General features: G+C 46.8%; 2 protein-coding genes across 2 annotated transcripts; both read right to left on the bottom strand.

Annotated features, from left to right (window-relative positions):
- Positions 1-10,302: 10,302 nt before the first annotated feature.
- On the bottom strand, positions 10,303-12,615 carry LOC120639186. The gene is made up of 4 exons (XM_039915193.1): positions 12,292-12,615; positions 12,003-12,156; positions 11,388-11,594; positions 10,303-10,413 (listed from the first exon to the last, which is right to left on the bottom strand). The coding sequence occupies exons 1-3, from the start codon at positions 12,553-12,555 to the stop codon at positions 11,389-11,391; spliced, it is 624 nt and encodes a 207-aa protein (XP_039771127.1). The 5' UTR covers positions 12,556-12,615; the 3' UTR covers positions 10,303-10,413; position 11,388.
- A 10,675-nt stretch (positions 12,616-23,290) lies between these two features.
- LOC120713432 lies at positions 23,291-24,013 on the bottom strand. Its single transcript, XM_039999396.1, has 2 exons — positions 23,819-24,013; positions 23,291-23,683 (listed from the first exon to the last, which is right to left on the bottom strand). The coding sequence occupies exons 1-2, from the start codon at positions 24,008-24,010 to the stop codon at positions 23,291-23,293; spliced, it is 585 nt and encodes a 194-aa protein (XP_039855330.1). The 5' UTR covers positions 24,011-24,013.
- Positions 24,014-25,818: the final 1,805 nt, after the last annotated feature.

Below are 25,818 nucleotides of genomic sequence, written 5' to 3'. Positions count from 1 at the left end.
GCTACAACACCTCGTACCACACGGCGCTTCGGGCGACGCCGTTCGAGGTGGTCTACGGGCGGCCCCCGCCGGCACTTCTACCACACACCGCCGGTGCGGCCCAGACGGACGCGGCCGACACGCTTCTCCGCGACCGCGACTCCTTCCTCGACGACATCCGCGCGGCCACATCCACCGACGAGGAGGCCGCACGGCTCCTGGACGGGGGCATCGATGCGCCCTGGCACACCGATGCTGGGCTCCTTCTCCACGGCAAGCACATCTTCGTGCGCGCTTCCAGCATGGCGCCTGGGAGATCCTCGTGGAGTGGCAGGGGCTCCCTCCAGATGATGCGACCTAGGAGCCACTGGAGTCCTTCATCGAGCGCTACCCCGACTTCCAGCTCGAGGACGAGCTGTTTCTCGAGAAGCGGAGAGATGTTATGGGCCAGGCCCAGCCGGCGCAACCGCCGCCGATGATCACGTATCAATGCCGCCGTCGCACTAGTGGTTAAGATCTGCTCCTTTAGATATTTTAATTGTTTCCATAAATTAGTTGGTTTGTAAAAGGATATAAGTATCCCTAAACAATAGAGAGAGAATCAAGCAAGGCAATATTCTTGCCCTTGCCTCACGGGGCAGCCACGCACGCCACCTTCCTTTCTGTTTCTCGCGCAAGCCACGCACGCCGCTGCCTCCATCGCCGCTGCTCACAGCCACGGCGCCCACTCGCCGGCAGCCGCGCAGGCCTCCTCCTCCCTCCTCGCATCCCTACGCCCTACGCAGTCGCGGTAGGATCAACGATCCTATCATACTATATATACCTATTAAATATAGTTCTTACTTAACCTAAATTGACTATTAACTACTATTCCTGTTTGTCACTAAATGCATACGCATCAGTGCGAAGAGCAATCGGCAGATGTAGTTTGGTGATAATCATTAGTTGCCAATTGCAACTCATAAGAATACAGTGAGATGCTGCCAAGGGAAATATGAGTGAGATGCACAAGGGCCATCAACAATTCGGAATAAGAAGCACCATCAATTTAGCAAGTTTTGGACACCATTTGAGATGAATGGCATTTTGTTTATGAAACAGGAGGGGCAAGCCCCTGCTGGATATATATTTACAGGGAAAAGAAGTTACAAAGTAACATAGTACTCCCTACATTCTGAATTGTAGGTTGTTTTGGTAAATTTAGATAATGTATTTTTGTTATATATCCAGACATAGTGTATATCTAGATGCATAGCAAAAGTAATGTATCTATAAATCTTAAAACGACCTACAATTTGGAACATAGGGAGTAATAAATAAGAGGACATACGAAGCAACTAATTCTAGCCATTCTACAATTCCTAGAAATTACTTCTTTGCTAGATGAATGGAAGAAATTATCATGCGTGCATTCAATTCAAAAAGATTATCAGGCCTGGAGTTATTAGACTCCTTACAGGATTCCAATTTTTTTGTTATTATCATCGGAGAACATGCAGTAAATCACAACTTCTTTATTATAAAAGGTAGAACACAAGTTATACAAAACAACTAGGGTCTCAAAAAAAATACCTAACTAGGAACAACCAAATTAGTCTCACTTCACTAAGTAATCAGACAAGGTACACTTACTAAGAACCCATGATTTGTTTAACATGATAACTTCTGTATATAGAAACCTAGTGATCATTGCAAAGAAATTCCTGCATTTTATTTGATATTATACTTACAGGACATAACAGAAGTAACAAAATTACAAGGGTTCAAGACACAGCATAGCAAGAAAGAGCAGAAAACTATGCCACCGTAATCAAGTTAAAAAGAGCTGAGTACAAAGGAACACACTTGTTGCTCCTACGAAAATGCATTATAGATGTCTACAAGTAAAACAAACAAGTCACAATTGCTACCAAATTAGAGGCCCACCCATCTTTTTGCCAACTAAGTTTCACTAATTCAGTTTCACATCGATGTATTAACAAAAAAACTCAGAGGACCAATAACAAAATACCCAAACAAGACAGAATTGGGCGAATATAAAGCAAAAATCCTGAAGAACAATTGACAGGAAAAAACCTAAAAGGACAGAAGCTTTAGAGTAACAATGAGAAATATATTACTGATAAATATGCACAGTGAAGCAAAAATACCTGCACAAGTTACTGCATCACATCATCCCCATCCTTCACCATGGGAACTGTCACCAGAATCACCAAGTTTTGCACCATAAAACTTGTACTAATGGCAAGACCAAAGCACGCAACATCATAGAGTACAGAACCCATCCACATGAGAGATCCATGTCCTTCAGTACTTTTCATCACAATGGCAAGATACAAAAGTTGATATAAAAGGCGGAGTCGCAAAGAGCGGGGCCAAGCTGATGCCTTTGGGTAGTTGCAGGGGCTGTGCTCTGTTGGTCTTCAGAAGTTGTTCATTGCTAGCCAGCTATCACAACCAACCATAACATATTCAGATGCAAATCATAGACGTAGGAAAAGAAAGGGGTAGAGATATGCTACCAAACTAGATTCCTCTTCCAAACTAAAACAAGGGCTGGCAGATGAAATAGGATAACTGATATTTCCAATTAGGAGATGGAAATTATTATGCCTCCTAATCTACTGAGCTCAAATAAAAGTGATAAATTCTAGAAGATTGCAAATCTGCACATACTAAGGTCCATTTATCATACCAAAAGCAACCACCAGATGGCTAGATTATGCCATTCCTAGAACGAAAAAACTGGAAAGTTCAGCAAATTGAGTTGTCTCAAAATCATATTAGAGAGCTACTACATAACCAAATAAGATTTCTCTAAGGACTACCATACTCCAGTGGAATCAGATTTCTGTTGTGAGTTACAAATCAGCTCAGATACAAGAGAAATTGTAGACAATTGTAAAATTTCTCGTAGCAGCTTCAATCTGGAAGAGGGAGGTGGAGGCAATGCTAAGATAATGACACTAGCTAGGATGATGAACAAACTTGTCAACGTCAAAGACAATCACGGAATTTCACCAATTAAGTAGCTGAAAACCCTTCCATAACACCGTAACATGTGTGAAAGCAATTGAAAGCAGATAGTTCTACGCTCTGATAACCTGAACCGTTTATAACAAAGCTAAAACATCTATAGCTTCAAAACAACAAAGAAAATTAATTTAGGGGCAGTTAGAATCAATACCATCCCCCTCATCTCCTCCCTCTCCTTCCTCTCCGTCTCCTAGCGCTCGAACACGGCCCGCTCGTGAAAACGCATCAGGAGCAGTGGGAAGAAGGCCGGGAAGAGCCGGACCATGACGCACCAGCAGGCTGCGCGGACGGCGGCGTCGATGGCCTCCGGGGCGGACCCCTCGCCGTAGCCGTAGGTCCAGCGCCCGAGGATCTCGACGGTGATGCCGCCGAGGCTGTGCATCCAGACCACGGCGAGGTAGCCGTAGACCACGGCGTCCACGACCTGGCGGAAGAGGGCCGCCGCCGCCGGGGCGCGCAACATTGGAGTCGGAACCCTGATCTCTCGAAGCATCCCTCTCCGGCTCTCCCCTCCCTCTCTCAGCGTGCGTCAAGCTGAGCGGAGTGGTTGGTGCGAAGTTGAGCCCTCACCTGGATGGGTAGATATTCTAGATGCACCTGGTTGATTGTACCCAAAGGAAGCAATGAGATGAGTCAAGACAATTTATTTTTTTTGGGCAGTTTTCCAAATCTTGATGTCTAAATTCATAAAGATGTTACATAGCATGCCAATTTTTTTTAAATAAAAGGCAGGAGCACTGTCGCATCATATAAAAACAAGAAGCATTGTAAATAACGCGCCGCAACGAACACCACCACCACACAAACAACACACGCAACCAACGCACATAACAAAACACTATACCGCCACAATCTCTAGGAGAGGAGCCAAGAAGCCACCAGCAACCTGCGCCGTCGTCTCCAATGTTGTGCCACGCCAAATGTCGCGGCTCGCTGCAAGTCAGAGCGGCAACTCAAACTCCTTCACCAAAGAACTGTTCCCCTCAAGCCGCACACACACGATCGTCGATCCCCTGCTCCGGCTGTGCTTCAGCAGAACACTCCCATCGCAGCGCCACTGAAAAACACTGGTTCTGGCTACTCTACGTGGGGGTCTCGCCTCTCCCACCGCCTCACTCCTCTGTCAAGAACTCAGATATCTGAAACCGCTCTGAAAGCAACAACATCCGCCCAACCATCACCGGGAACACCACTGCATCATGAGCGCCAACTCAAGACTTCCAGCACCTCTGGATCCTCTGCACCTCCTGCCAACACGGATCATGCGCACCTCCTCAACCGCTGCGCGCGGGCAACCATCTGCACCTCAGAGCATGCCATTTTTCTCTTTCGATGTGATCTTTGACTTTACCATTGGGCTTCGTTTGAGCCTTTCATAAAATATATCCAAAAGTTGCTCGGAGACCTCTCAATTTAAGGGTATCTAGAGAGAGCTCTCTTATTACTTTTATAAACACAAAAAAAAGTAACTCTACCTCGAGTAGAGAAGAAAGTAACAAAGAGAAAGAAGAAGAAAAAGTACAACAATGGACTGCGCTCTGACGAGTTAGAGTACAGAGGTTTTGGACTACATTTTTTGACGGAGATAAAGAGAGCTCCCAGCCTAGCGGTGGAGACAGGTTGCAAACAACACATGAGTATTTCCAAGAGTTCCCCCTTCCAAATTACCATACTTATTTTTTTTGGCAAAAACAGAAAAAACTTTCTCCAACAGTTCCCCATTCCAGGTTGCCATTTATACTAAATTCGGAAAAGAGCCTCCGCGCGCGTATATATGCGCGCTCGTATCCGCGGCGCATCCGTCCGTATCAGAAGAGGTGGAGGGGCATAAACATAATTTTGTTTCTGTCTCAGGATTTCTGATGTAACTTTTCATGAGGTGGAAGGGCATAAACATAATTTTGTTTCTCTCTCAGATTTCTGATGTAAGTTATAACTGGGTTTGGCAAGTGAATTATGTCAAACTACTGGAGATGAAATTTTTTCTTACTTGACATATCTTTTTAAAAGTTGACAAAATACAAAATTTACCAAGTAAAATTTGATAAACTGTTGAAGATGCTCTAAAGCAGTGGAAACGCCACCTGACGAGAGGTGGGAGATACCCGATGGCTAGTGGAAACAGCGGGGTGCTAAGTCTATCGATCCGCGCCAGCCATAGTTGTGGCGGCCGCTTCAACGACTCCCATCAAAGCCATGGGCAGGCCGGGGGAGCGGAGACGTGGAGATGTGTAAGTTTTGGAATGCAATGGAGGAAATAGATAGATGGAGATTGAGTCTACGCAGAAATTTATAGGGGTATCTCGCTGTAGTGTTTGAGAAGAATTTTGGTGTAGTTGCCTTCATTAAATAAAGATGATCTTGAACTAGCACAAATAGAAAAATAAAAAAAATAGCACATGAATAGATACGAACATCTTGTTCCTTGTATCTTTTCATTTACTTGTAAAATGTAGGATGTACATTCATCACTTCTCAAAACTTATATTTGCAAAAAAAAAATGATGACTCGTAAAAATCTGTAGAAAAATCTGAACAGAGTTCCACCATCGCCAGTGACCGTAAGTCTGTAAGAAATTCCATTCCAAAATCGAACCCTAGTGCAGTTGACGATAAGAGGATGGATGGGATTTGGCGGGAAAGTATAGGCGGGAGAGCTCACTGCTCTTCCCGCCAAAATAGTGCTGGCGGACGGGGGGCAGCAGAGGAGGTGCGGACATGGTTTGGGCGCATTTGCTAGCCGCACACGAAGGGTACCTCCACGAAACCAATGCCCCGAGCAAAGTGAGTCCCCAACAAGCTCGCATTGCCACGGATTTTGCTTTCTCCTTGCCTCTGACCGTGTCGACTTCCTCACCCTACTAACTTTGACATAGAAACAGTTGTGCCAATGGTCGTTCGTTGTGGCCGTTGACTTCTTATCTCCTATTGCTGCTCGACCGTTGTGGTCACTGACAGAGTGTGCCGGTTGCTGCTCTTTTCCACCCGTTATTGCTACCTTTGTATAGAAATTCTGTCTGCCATTCCAAATTGTTATGAATACCTAGACCAGCCGCCGACTTACACAACAATCGAAAGAATTCTTCCTCTATGTTGCTATTAGAAATTTAGCATATGTGGCTGTAAACTGTAATTTGTTGACCTGAAACAAAATATGTGCATGCAGTTTTTCATGTAACTAAATAGCAGGAAACTATATCCGTACATATAATTATTCATGTAGTAATTAAATCTAGAAGAATGTGCACATCTCCAAGCAGCATGCACACTATCCCAAATTGGCCCAAGTGCATATAGGCCATAACTGCAACATAACTGAAATCCGAGAAGACATTTGCAATACTGGGGATAACCAAACTGGTACCCATGTTTTGTAGCCAAGAACAATGCATTGAGCAATCATTTGGACGAAAAGTTATCCATGCTCATTAATCACAAGCCATAAGAGAAGTCAACATGAACAGGCTGTGCTCATATTAAGTTCAACATGAACACCAGTGCTAGCTATGAAATCACAATCATCAGAACACATAGCTTAACATTGTAGGAGCCAGAATGGTCTCAAAGGTGAGTCTACAACAGCAACCACCATCACACATTGTTACTCTGGATGGTCTGTCCGAATTTGCGTCTGTTATTAGAAACAGTGTCCAATTACTCTAACCACCATCTCCGTCAGAGAACCAGAAGAAACTGCAGTCTAACAGAAGACCACCTGCACATCCCATAAATTGAAAGTCATCGATTAGCTTAGATTGTAATGCATCCATGTTACAACAGGTGTCCGTCACACAGCCATTGCTAATAAAAAGTAATTAGAGCCTGCATGATGCTACTAGCTAAGCTTTACGAAACAGATCGAGAAGTTAAATATTAACCAGAGGTCAGACAACATTTGCTTTCTGAAATGTGATATTTCAAGCCCAACGACAATTGAGTGCAGCAGGTCCATGTTGACAGCTACGCCGTGATCACTAAATCAATTTCTAGTCACCGCTTACAAAATTTCAGAACATGCAACAAATAATAGAATTAGTAATGACTGATAATAGAACAGAACATGCCATTTATATACTGTTTCTTTATGATACTGTACGTCTGTAATGCATCCATTTATAACAGAAGACCTGATAAATGATAATAGCTATAGGAAACCTACAGTTCCTAAGCAGATCATATTTTTTCAGGTCATAAACAGGAGATAGTTAGGATACTAACTTTCATTAATTATCAAATCCACTTGTGCATGCCTAAAACTAAAAGTGCTGATCAACGTAAGAGTATCAGTGAGTGATTATTGACAGCAAGAGGAGCAACATCAGGTACCTTGAGCGGATCCAACACACGCATCATGCCGGCAGCGTGACGGCCCAATTCGCCCTGACGAACCTCCTCAATCGAATCATCATGTACGGGAACACGAGGCAGCAGTACTCGAACCACGAGGCCAGGCATCCAGCAAGGGTGATGGCCGAACCAGACTGAGCTAGCGCAGTAGCCCCCTGATCAGCCGGATCCTGCAGCTGACGCCGGGAGGCAGCACTCCGAACCACCAGGCCCAGGATCATGACTAGGAAACAGAACACGTAGACGACGATCATGACGCCGAGGGCCATCGCATCGGACTCACGCAGGTGACGGCTCTCCGGCCCTACGGCGATCCCCACTTCGGGAAGGTAGAGGTACGCCCGCGCTCCAAGTCCATCCCATGCCTGGAACAGCGGAAACCAAAATTCGCGCGGCAACGTTAGCGAACTCCACGCGGAGGATGCTGGGAATCTCGAGAGATCAAGCGAGGATGGAGAAGGCGGCGGGCTAATTGAATCCGCCGGCCGGGGACGGAGCAGCACTACCCGACCTTGCGGACCTTGGACTCGGCCCGCGCCTCCCGGACGCAGAGCACGAGCGTGAGAGCAAGCGAGACGACGGCCACGGCGGGCGGGTACGTCATCAGGTGGCAGCAATTGTCCTCCGCCCACGCGGGGGCGGGGCCGGGGCCGCCCCCCTCCGCGGCGAGGCAGCGCCCCACGGCCACGGCGATGTGGGCGGCGACCATCACCCAGGTCGCGCCGAGGAGGAGCGCGACGAGCGCCGCCAGGGCGGGCAGCCAGCCGCGCGGAATCCCCACCGCCCTCGCCGGCGCCATGGGGGCGAACCCTAGGGCCTGGGTGCTCCGGCGCGGAGGAGAGGGGAGGAGAGCCGGTGGGCGACTGGTTGGACTGGACGGGACGAAAGCGGAGCGTGAGGAGGACGCGGGGAGTGGTGGCGCACGCGGGCGGTTCGAGCGCAGGCGTGTCTGCGTGGCGCGTGCCCGCGCACCGGAGCCGGCCTCGTGTGGGGTCGGGTCGCGGGCACGGGCACGGGCGCGGCACAGTAGAACCTGGTTGAGAAGAGGCCCGCTTGGTGCACACAACGCACTGCGCGGAGGTGCGCGGAATCCAAATCTACGATCGCTCGCTAGAGCTAGTGCTGGCGCGCGATGCACTGACGCGCTCCACTCGTTCGGGCTCCACCTTTGCACATCATACTCTGTGTTTGGCAGGCTGGAGCTGGAGTTGTGTGAGTGAAAAAAAAACTATTACCTGGCTGGTGGCTGGAGGCTGGAGCGATGTGAGAGAGAAATACTGTAAGGCTGGAGCTGGAGGCTGGAGCCGAACACGGTGCGTGCTGCGGCAATATCCTTCCATGCAACGTTCATTTCCTTTTCTTTCCCTTAGTTTTCTATTTTTGTTTTTTACTTCTCAAACATGTGCGTAGCTACAATCATTTAGTATGAGTAGATGATTAGTGCATTAGATGTTTTCTTCCATTTCTTTTTCTTTCCTTCCATTTCCCCATAATTCTTCCTTATTTATCATGTGGGTAGCCATAATCATTAGCTATTTGACTAATCAAATTCATATGTTTGAAAGATTATCTAGAAAGAGTTAAAAATTTGTGTTAGAAAATTATGCTGAGAACTTTTCATTATAATTTTACTCGTAAACTTTGTTGGTACTATTCTCATACGAACTTGTGATGAAAGGTTATCACTGAAAAGTTATTCTGAAAAATTTATAAGCATAAGTTATGCCTAAAAGTTTGTTCAAAATTTCTCAAATAACTATTTCATTGAAAAGATATTCTAGAAAAGTTTGGACATACAAATTATACACAAAAGTTATATACACAACTATATAACTTTCTTAAAATAAAAAATCATGAAAAATTAAAACTTCCAAAAATGGAAAGTTCGGTCTTGTCAGCGATCGATCGCTAGGAAGGCTCCTGGCGCGCGCTCGCGAATCAGAATCCCCCCGGAGGTGCGGGCACACAACTCCGAAGAGCTAGTGGGTTACTCTGCTTTGCTCTGTTTTTGTGAGTTCTACCGCCGGATGAGCAGGCAATCAGAGAGCAACCTTCATGAATCAGATCGGTTTCAGCCGCTAACAAATTTATCCGATGCACTTCTCTATCAAACCTTGGCCAAGTCGGAGCTTGGAAGTAAAAGACAATAGATTTGCAAATTGCGATCACCGAGCATACAGGATGCAAGTCTGCAACCCTACCAGTTGCAATCTGCAAGGGGGTTACCTTAAATTTGCTGCGTTTGGCCAATCCAAATCCAAAACACAAAAATGTTACATCAAACCCTGGTTTCACCACATTGGCAATGCAGGTAGCACCAAGAGCAGAATTCAGTTGTGTTGGGTTAACATACCCAGAATGGTTCTAAATACGTAAGGGGGCAAACATAATAACATGTGCACATTGCAATATTTGAATGCCATTATATCATCAGTATAATCATCCTCTCCTTTATCTACCCTATCTCAGTCGGTCTAATCAAGAAGGTGCATATTTTATGGCCAATCCTTAGTCAAATTTGAGCCAAAAAAAAAAGGCTTGCAACTCGTACAATTTCTATGCCAAACAGCAGGCCAAAGCAAGGTGTAACAAACGGAATAACTGCCAACCCCAGCATTGCAACTGGTACATTGGGTTATCAGGTGTATTGAGCAACTCGCAATTTTGCATGACACCGCAGAGTCGCAGACCATTCAATCAATGATAACAAAGGATTAGCATACAGGTAACGTATGTAGCTCTGCAGCATGAAACATAAGTATGCTAGACAGCCAATTCAAACACGATAAACCCATGCATTAAGTCTAGCTATATAGATCCTATTCATCTTAAGCTGCAGATCAGTCTAGCTAGCTAGAAAAAGAAAGGAATACTGTAGGCTATGGCATGCCCAGAACGGTTCTGACAGAGAGTCAAATTATAGGAACACAATATATATACTGGAATCATGCCGTGTAATCCTGGGGCAAGTCTTCATTTGCATGTCACTGAGCACATCCATCAGTCTTTCATCTTCCTTCTGAGCATGGAAAATCCAGTTCAAAAGGTCACCTGCACATCATGTAGGAAGAAACTTTTAGTAGTTTCTATATAGGTTTTTGTTTGGTTTAAGAAAGTAGACTATAGAGGCACCAATTTCAAATATTTGTAACTGTGTCTCGCAGTATTTTCTGTTAGCAGAGAAGGAAATACATGTTTGGCTATTTCCTGTATGCCCTATAGGTTTAGTGTATGTTCCTGCCAGCATCTACAAACCAAAGTAAAATGTGATCCTGGCAACTGCCAAAGAGTTTACAAAAGGGTAGGAAGATGGTAATAAAGTATGTAATACAAATTGTTTCGAAAAATCGGTGCATCATTTTAATTTGCTTGGAGTTTTGGACCAGTTAAATTAGCCTGGGATGAAATATATTGCTACATAATTAAACGAGGCCCATGAAGCAGTTTCACTGATCAGCAGGAGTTGATTCTACACGAATAGCCCTTCCAACAAGAGGTTTCTAAATACCACACCTCACTATATTTAATCTGACTTGATGACAACCAAACCGAACAACTCACAGCAATCATGGAGACAATCTAATCACTTATTATGAACATTAAAGAAACTGCACGTTGATGATATCTCTTGTACTCCGATGACTATCCAATCAAGTTGTCATTTATTGCAGAGAAATTAGTGCTGACACTACCATGATATGCAATGTTTTACCAAATAGCTAGTGCCTAACAGCAGAGTCTAGTATGAATAACCATACATGTACAGAGCAAAAAGCTATTAGGTGCAGTATATGTCCAAGGAAGAGGTCCTTTACACCTCACTATATTTAGTCTCACCAATCATGTCATTGAGCTACTCACAAGGATCATGGGGACACATAGAGCTGTTACCTATTAAGGACAGCAGAGATTTAGCAAAGTTTGGTGATACCTTGTTCACTCTTCAGATAATTTGCAAAATTCCAATTCTATCACTTAGTGAGCTTTGGACACCAATTAATGCAGACAGAGAAGTGATAAATTACCTCACATTTGGGCATCGCATGCCACCAGCGACGATCCCACACAATTGTCTCTCACAAACCACACCAATCGCAGCAGCATGTAGGGAATGACGGAGCAGCAGTGCACAACAGACAGAGCCGGGTATGCGGCATTGTGGATGTTGGAACCGGTATGGAACAGATGAGCAGCCTCCTGATCAGCCGGGTCCTTCACGAGACGCCGAGCGCCTGCGTTTTTTTTTTGACTGTCAACGGGGGGGAGAGGATCCCCACCTGATTGTATTGCCAAATTGCCCCAAATGGCTGAATTCAAAAAAGTTTTACAGTTGGCGAACACTTGCCAAAAGTGTCACCCACTCAACTCCAACACCAAACACGTTTTTTAGCTTATCTAGCCATTATGCAGCCTCGCGCACCAGGCCGCCACTACCCAGCGGTCTTCTTGGCGTAGTCTATGTTTCCATAGCTCTACATCTGCTCGGCTGGCCCTCAGCGTCTCTTGAATCGTCGCTCTTTCTCCCCGAAACACCACATTGTTGCGGCGTTTCCACAGCTCCCAACAGCACAGCAAGATGAAGGTACTGAAGTGCTTCTCTGGCATCGCCTGTGGTCGAGAGATCCGCAGAAGCCGAGCGCCTGCGTAGCTGAGCGCCTTGCCCACAATGAAGAGCACAGCAGGCATCAAGTAGATCTGGTAAAGCGCAATGGCGTGAATGGTCACAGCACTGGCACGATCGCGTTCCGGCTCGCGACCAGGAGGGCCTTCGTCCTCACCCTTTGCTCCACCGGCCTACCGCCAAGAGAAGCGAAGCAGCGAACACCAGCAATCAAAATCAATACATGTAGAGCCACAGAAAAAGGGGGAGGAGAAGAGGGGTAACGCTGCGGGCAGAAGGAAGAAGCGAGCCGGTGGATGACGAACCACCTGTTCACGGCGGCGCGCGGCCTCCCCGTAGGACAGCGCGACGGCGGACGCCAGAGCGACGAAGCCCGCGGTGCCCGCCCACCTGATCGCGACGAAGCAGCTCTCCTCGTGGCCCCACACCGAGCACTCCACGGCGAGGAAGCGCTCCAGGGACCTGGAGACGTGGAGGGCGCTCGCCAGCCAGAGTGCGCCGAGCAGGAACGCGGCGAGCACGGCCAGGGAGACGAGCCGCCGGCCGCTTGGAGTCCTCGCCGCCGCCGCCATGGGAAACCCTAGGGTCTACGAGCTTTCCGCGCTGGGGAGCAGACGAGTTGCCGAGTTGGTCTGAGCGCCGCGAGCGTGGGCGTGAGCGTGACCGCGTGGCGTGAGAAGAGCGGGGCGCTGCGGAGCACGGGGGCGTTCTGAGCGGAAGCGTGTCCGTGTGCCGCGTGGAGCCCACTGGGTCATGTTGGGTCTGGCCCAAATGGAGGAGGGGTTCGCTGGGCTGTGCTAAGGGCACCCAGCTAGCTGTGCACTGCTTTTTGCTGGCTATGCTTATTTTCCACACCAGAGGCAGAGATTCACATGATGATGCTAGAACTTACAGAGCAGTTACTCTGCCCGGTACTCTGTTTTCTTTTACCTGGATGACAGCCGGAGCTTCATCTGGGCATGTTCGGTTCGCATCGAGTTCGATTCGGATAGAAACAAATCATTTCATTGTAGTTGCGCTATTTTTCTATAGAATTATGCTTAACCTTGGCCATGCCCTACACAATTTCTGGTCAACACTAAGAAAACTGGACAGCTGAAACCTGTGCTACAACCTGCCCAAAATACAGTTTTTTTTAAGGACCCGAAGTAGAGCTTCAAATTCAACGTAATGTCAATACTTGTACTAGCAAGTCAGAGCAGAGAATAACAAACGTAACAGATTTGCAGTATCACGACAGACACAACTGCCTTGCTCCTCCTTGAAAAGCTACCAGGGTGTGTTCAGGATGATGGATTTGCCAATGGATTTGGGGTTGCAGCTCCAAATGGATTTGCAGTATCCCCATGGATGAGTTTTTTTATTACAAACCACTACACCCGAATGGATGATGGATTTGCCATCTAAAACCATGGCATAGCTGATATCCATCTAAAATAATAGGGCACATACACATCGAATAGATAGGATATAATTAATTCATATATAATTTGTATTATAATTATGAGCGGTTTAGTTCCACATTGAAACTTGATGTGGAGATATCACAGCATATATGATGGAATAGCTCTCATCCCACAAACAAGTTGATTTACATGAAGTTAGGCCCATGGCTTTGGTTGAGTTATGGCCTAGTTGATCTCGTCCTAAGATTGTGGTGGCTGGTATTGGAGTTTGTAGCCCACGTCCTCTATGACTAGCTACCACAATCTTAGGTCTAAATCGACCGGTGCCAGAATTCAAGCAAGATCTTGCGCCTAACTCAAACTAATCCAAACAAGTTGCTTAATGGGGCATATCTTCATAAATGAATAATATCTCATATAAAATTGTTCACTATTTTCTAAATGAACAAACTAATATCACAAAATTTGAATTTAGTTGTAACTTGAAAGCAACAAGCAGCCGCGCCATGGGATGTCGTGCACCTAACCCAAACCAATCTGCCAGACAACACGCTGATAGTGTATCTTCTGTTTTCAATCTCTTTGGACGTCAAAATAAAAAACTCGTACAAAATAAATTATCATTATAAAATCAAACAAACTATATAACTATGGAATATGAATTTAGCTGCAACTTACCAGCAAGGAGCAGTGCGGAAACCGGATGTCATGATTTGGGGTGTATTTGGAATGCCGCGTGAATAATAGACCATAACCAAACTAGGGTCATAGTGTCACAACTCAACTCAAGATTTTGCGTCTAGCTCGAACCGTAAAGAGTAACCTTATAACTTATCAAGACTTTGCGTTATATAGCAAGGAATAACTTGATCCAATTCAATTCAGTTGAAAAATATCTGCCATGGAAGTTGTAGCTATACGGTAAATGGATGCAATTCGATTGTGAAAGAGTACATTTACTCCTATATATGGATTTAGAGGATATCCTTGCGTCAAATTGTTATAAGGTTCCTAATAATTTCTATTCTAACTACCTTTTAATCCACATGCTCGAAAAGGGATGGGATTACTGTATATACAAGGCGCCTGACCACTCTAATTTCTAGAGAATACAATAATCCAACTTAGAGCTAATTAGTAGAAGCTGTTGTTAGGTTGATCTCCTTCCTAATAACGGCCTATTAGGTCCTTAATCCGCGCCCTGATCTGGGGCGTCCAACCCTTAATGGTTGGTGGGCCCCCGTTGCACTGCGCTATAAAGAAAGGTGGAGGCCGGCGGCACACGGTACGAGGTTCACCAGTGCGCCGCCAAACCCACCGAAAACCCTAGCCGATCTGAGGGAGCGCAGGAGCAACGGGAAGCCGCCGCCTCTGCTTCACTGGCGTTTCCTCCGCTGCAGCCGACTCCCTCCCGCCGTCGCCGCCACCGTCCTCGACACTGTCGGCCCGACGTCGACCTCTCTGCTTCACTCGTCGCCGCCCTTGAGCGGATCTCCATCAACGAACCCGAGATGGCCGCTGGATCGAGCTCAAGCGCTGGTGGTGATGGTCTCTCTCTCTACTCACACACTGTGTTCCTTCCTATACCGTCTATGCAATAGAACTAGAGACTTTTGCACTTGATGCAAAGAAAAGAAAGAAATACTACTCGATTTATGCACTGTGTCGATCCTAACAGCCTAACAGCTGTTGTTCCACTGCGTGGCTTTGTGCGTGTTTGAATAAGAATATGTACGTCGTTATAATTCTCATGGTTATATAAGCATCCACATGTATAATAATGACCAATCAGATGATGAATGAATAAGGTGAGATCGAAGCTCATTAAGGATACATATATGGACAATTGTGCAGTTTATTTTTCCATATAAAGTAAAAGAAATTAGGCAACATATATACAACATGAGTTTAGTTCCACATTGAAAATCGATGTCATCAGAACACAATATATAAGGAGGGGTATCTCTTACCTATCAAGATAGTTGTTTAAATTTAGTTAAGCCTAAAGCCTTAGTTGAGTTGTGCCTTGTTGACTTGGTCCCAAGATTGTGGTGGCCGGTCCATGGTCGCATCCCGCCTATGACTAGCCACCACGGCCTTCGGACCAAGCCAACCAGTGTCGCAACCCAACCAAAGCCTTGCGCCTCACTTGATATCTAAATAACTGGACTAGTAGCATCATGCTCTGGATTATTCCTTTTTTTGCTTAAAAAAGACGTGATATTTTGTGCAATCTATTATCTTATTATTTGGGCAACAAATGGAGCCTCCACGTTCACTCTCAAGGCCTAGAAATTTTCACGTTAATCGGAGAAAATAAGAAAAATTTAAATTACCCACCACTGCCATTATAATAAAATTAATCAAAAATACCCCTTATCGAGAAAATAACAGAAATTTAAATAACCCACCACTGCCATTGTAATAAAATTAGTCAAAAATACCCCTTATCTTATTAGCTGGGCTCATCGCAACCAATGTACTTAACGTGCGGCACATGAATACGTTAATCACAGATCTAAACAGAATCCATACGAGAAAAACAAGTTGACGACGTCATCATGTTTTCATAAATGAGACAATTTTTTTTTAAAAAAATCTAAACAGAACCCATACGAGGAGAATAGGTTGACTTCATAAAAGCAATATGTAGGACTCGCCGCTGGAGTTCCACAACGTGGCTCGCCTCTACGATCTCTACGCATCGCCGCCGGAGTTCCAGAACTTGCCTATGCGATCTCTACACGTCGCCGGAGATCTTCGAAGCATTGAACATCAGATTGCTCGAAGTTCTCAGCCTCTCCATGCGCTGCGGCATCAGCTTAACAAACCCCCCTACAAGGTACTCTCTTGCTTGCATATTCGTCCATAGCTCATCATGAATATACGGGGATGAGTTAAGTAATAAAATTTATTAAAGCAAAGTATCTTTGTCGATGAAACTCTGATATTCAGTGAACGATCTGTGCAAGGCGGCATCAGCCAGAGTAGCTACAATTAATTACAGCAGGCAACAACAGAGGTAACGCTACATATTTTTGTTTTAACTTTAGAGTAGGCAGATTGATTAATGCTACATGTTTGTCCTTTATTTATTAGATCACTCGGTAAGCTATTATCACACTTCCATGCAAATTTCTTTCATGAATAATACTTGCAAAAATAATTATTAAAATATCATGTCGTTTCAACTAATATAAATTTGTAGCTAATATATATGGTTTCTTTTCAAGTAAGGTATTGACGATATGAATCCGCCACCTACCGGTGGGCACATCCTTTGCCTGCCCATTGAAGATCCAGCGCCGGTGATAGTGGATCCGCCACCTACCGGTCCGTTGGGCCTTGCCCCTTGCAGATCGGTCGGGGGGAGGGGCGTGGATGGCCGGTCTCTTGCGCCTCCAAGTCTCACGCGTCAGGGATGGCGGTTGTGCTCGCAATCCCTCGCCGCTGCCGGCAGCCTGCAGCAGCCCCTACGTGGCTACCTACCCTGCAGGCCGTGCTTGGCACTGCTGGGGAGCTCAGCAGCTCATGGTGCTGAGGCCGTGAGGCGGGCTGCCAAGTCAGCGGCGGGTCCACGGGCCGCGCGGCCACCGGGCCTTTCTTCGATGTGGCATGGCCAAATGACTCGAAGAGAGGCATCACCATCGCTTACGGTGGTGCTGTATTTCGGGAGAAAGCATCTTCCAGCATGACGCCGGTCGACAACAGTGGCACTTTTCGACGTTGTTTCCTACGAGGCATTGTGAGATGTTGACTGCAGCTGTTGGTGGATCTCCGAGTGAAAACCTTTGATGTCGTTTTTTTTCTTGACGGGTCGCCTTGGATATCCTCTGGTCTGACATTGTTAGTTAGCAGCTTGAGGACATCAAATTTTTAAGAAGACGAGAGATGTGCTAGTTTGGTGTTGCGTAAAGACTTTGCAAGGACGAAACGGGAGCGAAGAAGGAAATTGAAGTTTAGTCTTCTAGTTTTTTTCCCTTTGTTTTAGAGTTTTCTTTCTTGTATTTTGAGATCCTCTTTCAAGGTTTAGAGTCTAAGAACTCACGGAACTATTGGCTGTAAATATCCACCGACCACCAGATGGATATAGAGCCCGCTTTATTCCTTGTCTAAAATTTAAAAAACTCAGTCAGTCGTGTACCTGTACTCGTACCTCACTTCCCCTCTGTAAAGAATCTCGGCTGATGATCAAGTTGGGAAGGACGATTGGACGAAGCACGAAACAACAGAGGCCAGGAAGCTTGCAATGTCGCTAAGCGCAGAACGGCACAACTAGCGCTCTCAAACCCCACTTGGCCACTTCGCTGGCGCAGGCTCTTGAATCAGCCAACCCAGTGACACGTACGACCAATGCAGGGAAGACACGGACACGGCCACACGGGTACAGTGCCAACTTCGGGACGACGGAGACGCGCTCGGCGCTCAAGTGAGAGCTAAGCACGATGCGCTGCTCGTCGCGCCCAAATTATGAAAGTCCCAGCGTTCGCAAATCCGACACTCGATTGGAGATGCCTGACGGAACGGGAAATGGAGCAACTACCCAGATCAACGGCAAGACGAGCCGGGCGAGCACGCGCACGCGCACTGCGACGGCGGCCACGAAGGAGCCCATCCTCACAGCTCGCGGACAGAGAACAGGAAGAGCACCAGCTCGGTGATGCTCACGCTCACGCTCACGCTACAGCCACCAGCCCACCGCCCAGCCACCACACGCGGCGGCAGAGGCGGCGGCGGCGGCGGCCTCCTCCTCCTCGCGGCGTAGGCACGGAAGATCAGCAGGGCGACGAGGCAGAACATGCAGGCGCCGACCGGCCAGACGTACGCCTCCTCGCTCAGGAAGCTCTCCACGGCCGCATCCACGCCGACGGCCTCCTGGCCTCCGCGCTGGCGCTGGGATCACGGTCACCACGGGGAACGAACCAGCGTCACCACACAAAACCCAGCACAAATCCGAGGACAAGCGAGGTGGGATAGGAAAGGGGCAGGGGGGAGCCGAGCCGAGCAAGCCCGCGCGCCGGTATACCTTGGGGATGCTCACGCGGACGGTGTAGAGCCTGAGGAGACCTGGGAGAGCAGCGCGGCGACAAGCACCAGGGGCGCGCGGAACCCGGTGAAGACGTCCTCCACGCGGAGGTCGCGGCCGCGGGCCCAGCACCGGGCGATCGCGACGACGGCGCTGGCGGTGAACGCCCACGCCGTGGCGGCCCAGGTGTAGAACGCGGCGGCGTCGGAGAGCAGCGCCATGGCGCGCGGCGTGGGGGTTGGTGGGTGGGTGGGCTCGCGGCGGCGGTGGAGGGCGTGGGCCGCTGGGGTGTGGGGGCGCTAGCCGTGGAGGGGAGGATTCGGACTTCGGAGGAAAGGGAGGCGAGCAGCCGGGGGGTTTTGAGTAGGGGTGGTAAAGGGCCCAACATTTTGAATTAGAAAATCTAAGGATCGGGCCCTAAAAGGGCCGGGCTCTAAACATATGTATTTTTGAACTAAAAATTTTAAGGGCTTTATTGGGCTGTGAAGAGGCCATTAGGGCCATGGCCCATTACCACCCCTAGTTTTGAGAGGTGGCCGGGTCGGGGACGGAAGCTTGTGGAGCTGTCGGGTGTGGAATCGTGCGTGCCCGTAGCGGCAGTTGTAGAGGGGGGGATCTGCTGCGCGCACCTATCTGATCTACACAATTTTTAGTGCAAACAGATGTGGTTTCCTCCCGTGGCTAATCCTTCAACTTTATGTGGATTCTTAATAGTCTAGCTAGCTAGAAAGTCGAAATGAGCATATACTTGTTTAAAATTTTTAATCAGTTCATACTATATGTGAGATTATTACTTGGTTCATTCATCCTAGGTGACATCAAGGTCCATAACTGTCGACGAGAATTCGGAAATTGTTTAACGACCCCTTGTGCATTTTTTTTCTGTACCTTCATCAGTCTTAAGAAATTTTGGCCTGTAGTTGCTAAGTTGAAGAAATTAGCTGGATTCCGATCTGTCCATTAATTCCGAGGTTCATTTCATCTGTCCGTTTGTCACCCATGGTTGACCAGATGATCGAACATGCACCCGGTCGCTACGTGCTGCCGTTCTGCGTTTGGCAACTCTCCGCGCCGGCCGGTGCGAGTGCGACCAACGTTGTGCAAGCGCAAGCGCAGTTACCTTGGTCGCAACTCGCAGTGAAGCAGCACAAAGGATGAGAGGAACAGGGCAACGCGAGCACGAGCGCTGGCAGCTGAAACACACCCGCACCCGCCGAAATGCAAACCCGGAACTCCCGGCAGCGGCCGGGCGGTCAGCCGGTCACGCGTCCACGCCCCCCGTGCAGAGCCCGCTCTCGCCAACGGATCCGAGCGGGGACGCGCCGGGCCAGCGGCCCGCGCGGCGCGTTGCGCGGAAACAAAGGGACCGCGTGTGCACCCGTGGCCGCGGGTGTTTCGTGCGGCTGTCTGGTCCGGTCGAAATCAGGGCCGGGAGGGCGTTGATCACAAGCGCCGGGACTGAAAAACCGAACGGCGAAGCTGCCGGACATAGGCCAATCGGTAACCTGATGCATGTCACGGTACTACATTTGGTTGGATCCAGGATCCAAGGTGTAAACTGTAATCTGCATGCCTGAACATGTCCGATCCTGAACCGTGTATGGTTCCCATCACATTGGAACGTTACATGCAGCAAAGTAAAGAATGAACTTCCTAAGTTTCAAAAATGACGCTCATCGTCTGGTTACGTATGTAGACTGCAGGACGATAGCCATATCCTAGCTGAACTATGCCATACATTCCAAAATGGTACGAGGACAGACACAACAACAGGTAATGTGTAGCGGCACTGAATCTTGTTCCTCCATCGACACGCAGAAAAGTTAGAGCTCTTTTACTCCAAAATGCCACGTATGAAGATTGGCACCTGTAATGGAAAAAATGTATAGTCAGTTTTACGCATAGAAACTAACAACCAGAACATATTGATATCCAATATGAGTTTTTTGCATGAACTGGAATATTAAAAAATTGCAACTCACATGGTCTTTCCGCCTCAAAAGAAACTGAGAACTAACGCAACACAAACGAGGATAGGAGCTAACAGAAAGCTTTTGTTGGTGTGCTATCAATCTCAATACAAGATAGCGATATCCCACAAACACAAAACGGTCTATTTCATCCAAAATTATTAGGCAGTGTTGAAAGTTATAGGCTGTAGGATGTTCTGTAGATAGATTGCACATGCTGTTGTAGTATAGTTTGAGAAGCTGAAAAGTCTGTAAAATAAACCCCTGCGTATAGCTATTGTTGTTGCCCAGACGGCACTGCAGCAGGCCATAACCAGCGCAATCAACCTATTTGGGTTAAGTCTAGAATCAGGATGACAATCTTAGTAGGCTGAGGCAATGATTACACAAAAAATGAACAAACACCAAAGACAGCAAAAGCTAGCTGCTCAAGGTTCATGGAAAAATCTATACACTACAGATACTTTAACTTTTAACAACATCAGCACCAAGTTGTGTGTGTTAATCAAGTATGACCTTGGTCTATGGGAAGGATACAAGTCAATCAATTCATAAGAAATGAAATATGATGATCACAAGGGTCTTGACTCTAATCAGATGACAAAAAAATTAGTTCCAGCACTAACAGACAGTAATCAATGCTACTAAATACCACACACTGTATGTGCATTAGGAAAATGTATCCCTCCATTAGTCTTAAATGAAACATCTTAGAGAAGATTTATCCAAACATTGTACTCAAAACAGTTACATAGCAGCAAATTAAGGAACTTTGTGCAATCATCAACATTCACCACATGTATTTATGATGAAAAAAAATCACTCACAGCAAAGTGAGCCAACTTAATCTCTACCCCTAAAATGGGATAATTGAACATCTAAAAACAGCACAGGATGTTGTGTTAATCCAGCCTTCATAGACTTAAGTGAGTTACAAAGGCAGCCATATGCCCAGCCAACCAATTGATAAAATTGCATTTGAGTTTGACTAGGGTAATTACCGACTACAAAAATACATTACCAAGATAACTAGATCAATCGAATGTACCAAATACCTTATGGATGACGATAGCAAATGTGATACTGAATCAACCAGTCACTTGAAACAATGTACAGTCAGGATTCAGGACTATACATTGTTTCAAGTGACTGGTACAGTCACTAGAGAGGGAACAGGAAAAAAAGAGAGACAAAAATGGACAAAACATTGGAAGGACTTATGCCCCTGCCTCCTAGTACTTATCAAAGCTTTAATTTATAGGTTAATGATAGAGTGAGCATAAGGAAAATCTGTGTGATGCCATGACTAGGAATAGAAGGTGGAGTCTATCAGCTAGACATTAATGTGTGCCTATGAATAATTAACTTCACTTACAAATTTTATTCCACAGCCAAGAACACTCAGAACAAAAAACTCAGGGAGGAATAATGCATAACACATGATCAATCTGTCCAATCAATACATATGATTAACAATAATGGAATTAACACAGTAAAAGATAACTGAAACTAAATTTGATGATTGATGCTGGCCATTTTATCAGATAAGGAGCAGAACAAGGTGTCTAGTTAATGCATACACTGGATACCATATGGATCAGCATCATGCCACAGGATTGCAGTATCTAACAAATAACATCATTGCACACAAATATACATTATCTGGAAGAAGAATTAACACGAAAATCCCAACAGTTAAAGTAAGTTGAAATTAACTTAGAGGCAAGTACATGTAAATTAAATACTTATTAGCTCATAACTTCAAGTTTTGGAAGGCACAAAGAGCGAGCACCTTCCTTGTGAACAGAGAAAGCAAACAGCAAGCCACATTATCCAATGAGACAGGATATACCAAAAGTTGAACCCACATTGTGGTTACATATGCACATCCAAGTGATCAAATCACTCCATTAGAAGTAATGATTGCATGTGGACTAAAGTAGCACAATAGTGTAGCAGAGCTTAAATAACCCTGATATCAAACTAACAATCAAGTTGGTGAGTTGGTGGACTAGAGCACTATTTTGGAAACTTCACAATTTCTAGCTAAGATCAGATTAACTCAAACTTGCAGGAATGCACATTTACGAACAGAGAAGTACAAACAGCAAGCCATCTAATGAGATGAGAAATGATATATACAAAAAGTTTGACTCTAGTTTTTCTTATGCTCAACCAAGTGATGATTCCATTAGAAGCAATGCTAACTTGCATCGGAGTAGCATGAATGAGCAGAAATAAAACAAATTGGTACTGAATCAACAACCAGATTGGTGTACACGAGGCCAACCAATGAGGCCAACAAAAAGTACACAAGACTAGATACAAACTTTGGACACTCCCATTCTACTTCAGCTAGCCAGTCAATGTCAATCTAACACATGCTTGCAGGAATGCAAAATTGGACACAAACAATCCATCTGGAAGAAGAGTTAATACCACTGTTGCAATAAACGTACGAAACAGTTAGCGAACACAAGCTTTTAAGGCAAACTTTTCATTCATGGAGCAAACATTTTAAGGAAAACTTTCCATTAGTGTACATTAGAAGGTGAGAAGTTCTGCCACCTTTCTAGTAAACAGAGAAGCACAAACAGCAAGCTAGACATCCAATGAGACGAGATATACCAAAAAGCTCAACTCAGGTTTCGCTTATGCTCAGTCAAGTGGTTTGCAGAGTAATCTAGTAGAAATAAAACATCCATGATACATAACTAACTTTCGAACTGGTGTACACCAGCACTAAAGAGCATCCTGTATCCCTACACACGAACGAGCATTGCATCCAAACAGACATCAGAAAACTAGGCATTAACCATTTGGAAACTTCTCTGCTATCTCAACTACACGCCAGCAATTCAAATCGAGCTTTGACAGGTATGCAAATAACCAAATCACCAGAAGTTCAGAACTGGATGAGATCACTCAGAGATGACTCATACCTTGGATGATCACACACTACGCCAGCACCTGCCGGATCCCCGCCCTTCGGCAGAGCAGCAATGTGGCCGCCGGCGACGCCAGGGAGGCAGTAGACGCACGCCCAAACAGAGGCAAGGAAGAGCACAGGCTCCACAAGGGCGCGCCAACCGCAGCCAGTAGCCCTCCGCCCAGCGCGCGCGCTCCTTCCAGGCACGAGCGGCACCATCCTCCGCCTCCTCCTCCCGGAGGCCTCCACGCAGGCACGGAAGACGGACACGACGACGCAGCCGAGGACGCAGCCAACGACGACGAGCAGGAGCGGCCAGGCGTACTCGCCGTCGATCAGGAGGCGCTCCGCCGCGGCCTTCACGCGGGCCTGCCATGGGAACCAAAACCCAACCATCGCCACACGAAACCCACAAATTAATCCGGCGCTCGACAAATTCCGGGACGCGAGGAAAGCGGAGGGGTAAGGGGGGCTCAGCACGAGACCGGCCGCCACGACACGAACCTCGGGGGCGTCGTCGGTGTACAGGACGAAGGCGTTGGTGCCGAGCAGCGTGCCGATGACCACCCCGGCCGCGTAGGTCCGGCCGTAGGGGCGGATCCAGCCCCGTACGGACGCGAAGGCGACGCCGACGAGGACCGCGCACGCAGCGGCCAGGGAGGCGAACGCGGGGTGCGAGGGGAAGGGGAGCGCCATGGGAGCGGGAATCCTAGGCTCGAGAGGCCTCCGCGCGGCGGCGCGGGAGGGGATGGGCTGGGGCGGAGGCAGGGGATGGGAGTGGTTGGTGAGTTTGGCCTGGAAGCTGCAGCGGGTGCGGGATGGCGGAGGAAGGCGAGCAGACCGGGGTGGCGGGGTTTCGTCTCTCTCTCTGGTTCGCAGGCCGGGGGTTTAAAGGTGGCGGAGTGGGTGATGGAAAGTTGCGAGAGGAGACGAGTGGAGGATGGCTGGATGCCCGCTGAAATAAACCCGGTCCAGCTGACAAGGATAATTCGTAGGAACACCTGCTTCATAGACACGATTTTGGAGTAGATGACGTGGCGTCTTTGCCACGTTACACACCTCCTACACGTCGGGTGTTTGAATTTTTTGGGTTTTGTTAGTGTTCAGAGTATATGATTGCGAATGTGAATGAGGCACAAATTGTACTCCCTCCATTTCAAATTATAATTCGTTTGATTTTTAACTAGAAGTTTGACCACTTGTCTTATTCAAAAATTTGTGCAACATATCATTTCTTTTCTGTGGCTTGCTTTATTAATACAATATCTTTAATAATGAGTTAAATTTGACTATATTTGTATAAATTTTTTGAATAAGTTGAGTGGCCAAAACTTGAAGTTAAAAGGTCGAACAAATTATAATTTGGAATGGAGTGAGTAGCTAGGAATCAAAACTTTGTATTCAATGATCTATTTATCTATACATACATATGAATCAGGGTGAGGAAAACGTACCAGTTGCCACAAACAAGTCAAGCTGTCAATTTTCTCCATGTGTAACACCCAGGTGTTAATCCCATGTAATTAGGGTTAATCATATATTTAACTTGACGATTAGTACTAATGTTAATCATGTAAAGGCTTTCGATAAAGTTTGTTAGTACTTTAAAATGACTTGTTCTTCAAATTACAGTTTTTAAATGTTTAAATCTATATTTCAAATTGTAACAAATAGGTTTAAAAATAAATTTCAAACCTTTGCTTAAATGGACTTTTGCCTAGAACCAATGTTATAGGTTTTTGAATGATGAACAACTTTCATGTTCAAAAAATTTTGTCACACAAAAGTGGGAGAAAAAGTTGAATTCCGAAGTGTATAGGACATTTTCAAATGCACTCAAGTTTCAAATTTTATCTTTCAAACCATTGTTCAAATGGAAATGTGCCTAAAACGAAAGTTGTAGATCTCAAAATTTTAAGCAAGTTTGGTATTCAAAAGTTTTTCATTTAAGGCCATGAAGATGGAGAAAAGCTGAGTTTACAAAGTGGACTTTGAAACTTTGAGTTATTTACGAAACTGCCATCACCACCATCTCTCCTCTCTCCTCTCTGTTTCTCGCCGTGCTCAGCCGCCGCGCTGTTGCCTCGTTGCTGCTCAAGCCGTCCTCATCCTCTCCCAAGTCAATTCGAGTTTCTCCTCTTCCCCTCCTCGCGCAAGTGCCAAGGGTCGAGCTCCTCTCCTCCTCTGCCCAGAGCGGGAGTTGCCGGCGCCATGGCCGCCTCCCTTCGAGCTCACCGTGGAGCCCCTACCCCGGGCCGCCCTCCTTCCAAACCGGGCACCCTGCCATCTTCCCCTCGCTCCCAGGAAGCTCCCAGGCCCGAGCCCGCCTCGAATCCACCACCGGAGTGCTGCCACCACCGTGCGCCACCACCGTCGGCTGCCTGCTCCCGTGGAGCCGCCGCCTCCGGCCGTCCTAGCCCGAACTGAGACCACCCTCAGGTAGCCCTCGCCTCCCTCATGCTCCCACACCCTTTCCTCGCCGCTGAGAAGGACCCATCGCCGGA

Source organism: Panicum virgatum, chromosome 6K (genome assembly GCF_016808335.1).
Source record: "Panicum virgatum strain AP13 chromosome 6K, P.virgatum_v5, whole genome shotgun sequence".
Taxonomy (NCBI): domain Eukaryota; kingdom Viridiplantae; phylum Streptophyta; class Magnoliopsida; order Poales; family Poaceae; genus Panicum; species Panicum virgatum.
The sequence above is the reverse complement of the archived record's forward strand: the minus strand, read 5'-3'. Positions and strand labels throughout refer to the sequence as shown.